At 41.0% G+C, this 5,434-nt stretch overlaps 1 protein-coding gene across 1 annotated transcript in view; it reads left to right on the top strand.

The window, feature by feature from the left end:
* The window catches only part of ADAL (adenosine deaminase-like), a 27,425-nt gene extending 23,904 nt beyond the window's left edge, over positions 1-3,521 (top strand). The window contains exon 10 of the mRNA XM_011989211.1: positions 1,400-3,521. Within this exon, the coding sequence (XP_011844601.1) occupies positions 1,400-1,594 (195 nt within the window). The 3' untranslated portion in view covers positions 1,595-3,521. The remainder of the gene's footprint in view (positions 1-1,399) is intronic.
* The last annotated feature ends 1,913 nt before the right edge of the window (positions 3,522-5,434 follow it).

Here is a 5,434-nt window from a genome sequence, read left to right as displayed (position 1 = left end):
TGGGATTACAGGCGTGAGCCACCGCACCCGGTCAATAGTAGGAGTCATTCTTAAGATGGACTTAACTTACCTAGAAGCAGAAGGAGGTGAATGAATGATTGTCTGGGTGAAAGTGTTCAGGGGTTCTTAGAAGCCATGGCAAAGTCCCTGCTCATTCTTAGCTCTTCATAATGCTCTCACATGCAGTGCTACAGTTTTCTTACCTGTGTTTTGGCTTCCACTGTTAGACCAGGAGGGATTGCAGTAGCTTTTCAAAAAACCCTTCTGCTCCTATCATTGATAATTCTCTGCTTTTTTCATCATGACATTCCTCTGTCCTCTCTATTTTGGTCAAAGAAAGAGAAGTGCATGGCTGTGAAAGGGATATTAATTCTTTGCCTGTTACCGCTGTTGCCATAAGTTGCAGCACATATTTCCTATACAACTACACTAATTGAACTACAAATTTTCACACATAAGGAAAGGTCAGCTTTGTAAACTAATAAACTAAATTAGCAAATTTTGGAAAGATTTCTTATGTATCTACTTGGTGAACACAATGAGTTCACTTATTTGCTTTTAATAAGAGATTTTTTTCCCCTCTTCATCTAGAACTCTGTTTGACCTCAAACGTCAAAAGTCAGACAGTTCCATCTTATGACCAGCACCATTTCGGATTCTGGTACAGCATTGCCCATCCTTCTGTGATCTGTGTAAGGTGTTCCGTGTGAAGTATTTTGCTCCTTTTTGCTCCCTGAGTTGCATTAAGTCAGATGTTCACTACCTAGCTGACTGCCTTGCATGTCTGAGGATAATGCCCAAGTAGAGGAGTTAGAAGGCACTGGGGTATGGCTGGGTATAGTGGTGCACACCTGTAATCCCAGCTACTTGGGAGACTAAGGCAGGAGAATCACCTGAACCCGGGAGGAGGAGGTTGCAGTGAGTGGAGATCATGTCATTGCGCTCCAGCTTGGGCAACAAGAGTGAAACTCCATCTCAAAAGAAAAAAAAGAAAAGGGACTGGGACATGAGAGACTGCAGAGGGCCAGGGTGACTCTGGTTTGGCTCTATAGCAAAAGGTACTTGAGAGGACTTAAAAACAAACACAAACAAATTGATGCTCCACACCCATCCCATGAGATTCTGTTTTATTTGATCTGGGGTGAGTCCTGGGCATAGATAGGCTTTAAAAACTCCTTAGATAATTTTAATATACAGCCAGAGTTGAAACACTGCTCTGGTATCTTAAGGTATAAATAAGTCTGTTTAGTTACAGCTATGTACAGATAAATTTGTAGGCCCTTGTTTAGACTCTTGAAAGAAGTATAGTAAATAGGAAAATAGACTCTAAACAAAAAGATGGTCGTTTTTGAAAAATCCTTCCTTTTTCATTTTGAAACATTCTTGTTTACATTGGCAGACTGATGATAAGGGTGTTTTTGCAACACACCTGTCTCAAGAGTACCAGCTGGCAGCTGAAACATTTAATTTGACCCAGTCTCAGGTGTGGGATCTGTCTTATGAATCCATCAACTACATCTTTGCTTCTGACAGCACCAGATCTGAACTGAGGAAGAAATGGAATCACCTGAAGCCCAGAGTGTTACATTTTTAAGCTGTAATGAGGTGAACTACTTCTGAGTATGTGTTGCAATCAAGGTCCTGCCATATCCCACTTAGTGAAACAGTCCACCACTCCTTGGAAGCATAGCAGCGAAGTTCCTTGTGCTCTATCACCAGCACCTTACATGTGGCAGGTACTCAGTAAATATGTGTCTTCAACTGACTCACAAGCTCTCAGGTGCTTACTGGGTGGGATTTGACTGTTGTTGCTAATTAAATTCCCATTCCACCAGTGATTATTGTGACTCAGTAGTCCTTCCCCATTAGTGATCATAAAACTTCAGGGAAATCAAAGTTTCTCATCAGGAAATGTTTTGGAATTCCTAGTATAAAGTTAGGAAAGTGGGGAAATTAGGTTACTGCCAAGACCTTTAAGCCTTCTAAACAGCTTTATATTTTATTGTGTTTACCTTCATCAGACTCCCTTCACTTGCTTTAAGTTTTTAAAAGTATTCCCCAGCCAGATGTGGTGGCTTATGCCTGTAATCCCAGCACTTTGGGAGGCCAAAGTGGGCAGATTGTTTGACCCCAGGAGTTCAGTACCAGCCTAGGCAACATGGAGAAACCCTGTCTCTACAAAAACAAACAAACAGAAATTAGCCAGGCACGGTGGTGCACGCCTGTAGTCCTAGCCACCAGGGAGGCTGAGGTGGGAGGAGACCTGAGCCCAGGGATGTTCGAGGTTGCAGTGAGCTGTGATGCCACAGCACTCCAGCCTGGGTGACAGAGTAAGACCCTGTCTCAAAAAAAAAAAAAAGTATTCTCCAAGATCCCAAGACCATTGACACCAGGTCACATTGTATACCAGGGATTGTGTGAATGCCTGGGGATGACCCTAGTGACAGACAAAGCTAGTTGCTGAGATCTGGTTTTGCCCTCTTTACGATTGTCCCATCAGTACTAGAAAGAGATTGAAGTCATTGCTCCAATTTTGGAAGAGGAGAGAATAACTGGCTGAGGGATGAGAAAGACAAATAGCTGCAGCTTTCTTTTTTTTTTTTTTTTTTCCTTTTTTAGCAAAGGCTCTCACTCTGTTGCCCAGGCTGGAGTGCAGTGACTTGATCACAGATCACTGCAACTTTCAGTTTTAAAACAGCTTCTATTACATTTTCTTTGTGGAAGCTGTATTTCCACCTTAGTACTCACTTTCTGGTGGGTCTAAAAGATACCTCTAGTAGTGGCAACATTGTGTTAAGTAGAGTTCATTGGGCCTCTTGTAACCCTACCACTACAGGATGGACCACTGGTGCAGGCTTACATAAACACACATACTGTGACCATTTCAGCTGAAGACAAGGGACAAACTAAGACAGTTCTGAAAGGTAAAAAAAAAAAAAAAAGCAAACAAAAAACGAGCGTATTAGATACCAAGTTATGCTTGAATTGCTTTGCTCTTTAGAATGTGCGTTTTTCCCTGGTATCAGAAGAAGTTAAGGCTGATGACAACCCTAATTTAAATTACTAAGGGTTTCTGATAGGTTTTCTGTGATATCGTAAAGTATTTATTTGGTCTTTGACCCTGTTTCCTGGCATACTGCTCCTAAAATCCTTAATGTCTCCAGAATGATGCCTTTTTGTATCTGATGAGTTGACTGCTGGCTGGCAGCCCCTACTGGAAAGACCAAGGCATGATTAGAGTTGGGACTTTCAGTCCTCCCCCAAACTCTTGGGAGAAGGGCTGAAGGTTAAGTTGATCACCAGTGACCAGTGGTAATCATACCTTCATAATGAAACCTCCATAAAACTCCAAAAGAACAGATTTTGGAGCACTTCCAGGTAACTGAGCATGTGGCGGTCCCTAGAGGGTGCTGTACCTGAAGAGGGTATAGAAGCTCCTGTCCCTTCCCACATGCCTTGCTCTATCCATTTCTTCATCTCTATCCTTTGTACTGTCCTTTAGAATAAACCAGTGAACCTAAGTGTTTCCCTGAGTTCTGTGAGCTTTACTAGCAAATTAAACTCAAGGAGGGGTCATGGGAACCCTGATTTGAAAACCACCTGGGGTTTGAACTTGGCATTGGAAGTGGGCAGCAGTCTTGTGGGGCTGGGCCCTCAGTCTGTGGGATCAAATGCCATCTCTAGGGGATAGCATGGGAAATTGGAGGACACCTAGATGGTATCTGCTGCAAAATTGATTGCTTGCTTGGTGATAGGGGAAAAAACACACATTTGGTCAGAGAAGTTTTCTGTCTTTGTTGTGGTGTGAGAGCAGAGGAAAAAAGTTTGTTTTTTCCACTCACACTTTGTTTTAAGGAACAGGGTAGAGGGAAGTTCTGTGGTTTTTGAAGTTCTTAGATAGTGTTTGTAACTTTGTGTGGCATTACATATAGCATTATATTATTTTCTACCCTCAATCTACTCATAGAGAAATTGTATAGTAAAAACATCAAAGTTTATTCATAAAATGTGGATCTATTGCAGTCACTAAAAATGATGTAGAATAGATTTTAATGACTGAAAGTGTTCATGATAATATATTCAATGAAAATATGGTTATAAAGTTTTATAGTCCTTTTTTTGTTTAGTATGTATACAAAAGCTATTGAAGTGTATGATTTTAATTTATTAGCCTTATGAAATTCTTTTCACACTATAAAAGTCATGCTACTCTTAACGGAGGGAAGGGACGGCATAAGTTTTTTTGTTTGAGGTTCTAGAATTTATGTGGATTGGCTGATAAAGAGCATTTATGAAAAACTACAGCCAACATCAAATTTAACGGTGAAATATTGAATTTTTTTTTTTAAAAAGAAACATGTGGGCCAGGCACCATGGCTCACACTTGTAATCCTAGCACTTTGGGAGGCTGAGGCAAGAGGATCCTGGAGTTCGAGACCAGTCTGGGCAACATAGGGAAACCCCGTCTGCAAAAAAACATTTTTTTAAAAAATTAGGCATGGTGGCCCATGCCTGTAGTCCCAGCTATTCAGGAGACTGAAGTGGAAGGATCACTTGAGCCTGGGAGTTCGAGGCTGCAGTGAGCTGAGATCACACCACTGTATTCCAGTCTGAGCAACAGAGTGAGACCATCTCAAAAAAAAAAAACAAAACAGACTGGAGAACATAGGGAGACCCCATCGCTACAAATAAAATAAAATAAAATAAAATAAAAAATCTTAGCCAGGCATGGTGGCACATGCCGGTATTCCTAGCTACTCAACAAGCTGAGGTAGGAGGATGGCCTGGGCCCAGGAAGTCAAGGCTGTAGTGAGCCATGATCAGATCACTGCATTCCAGTCTGGGTGACAGAGTGAGACCCTGTTTCAAAAAAAAAAAAAAAAAAGTGTATATACACACACATTCACAAACATAGAGAATGAAAAGCAAATAGGCAAAATATAAATAGTTGGTGAATCCAGGTATACAGGAGTTTCTTGTACTCTTGGAACTTTTTCTGTAAGTTTGAAATTATATCAAGATTAAAAGTTACAAAAACTGTATACAGTGTATGTAGATTGGAATAGACTCTCTGAAACCTTATTTCCTGGATTCCTTCAGTGATCTAGCATTTTGGAAAGTACGCCTGCCCCCTACTGTTAATACCAGGTAACCCTGTACATGCATACCATTTGCATCTTCAAAGCCCCATCCCAGACTTACCTGGTCACCACCATAGCTGCTATTTTCACTCTCTCTGTTGCTAAGACCATATATAGCTTGTGTCTTATCTGTATATAAATGAACCCAGAGGTGAAGTATTATGCGACTGACCTGGAATGCAGCTTCATTTTGCCTACACTAGTTCCACATCAAGAGCATTAAGTTCATTAGAATTTGGCCTAGTCTCTGTAAATGTTGCTCCTGCATTTATCTGTTAAAAACTCTTAAATGC

The sequence above is a fragment of the Mandrillus leucophaeus genome, unplaced genomic scaffold (assembly GCF_000951045.1).
Source record: "Mandrillus leucophaeus isolate KB7577 unplaced genomic scaffold, Mleu.le_1.0 Scaffold35, whole genome shotgun sequence".
NCBI classification, from domain to species: domain Eukaryota; kingdom Metazoa; phylum Chordata; class Mammalia; order Primates; family Cercopithecidae; genus Mandrillus; species Mandrillus leucophaeus.
This window is presented reverse-complemented; position numbering and strand designations above follow the sequence as displayed.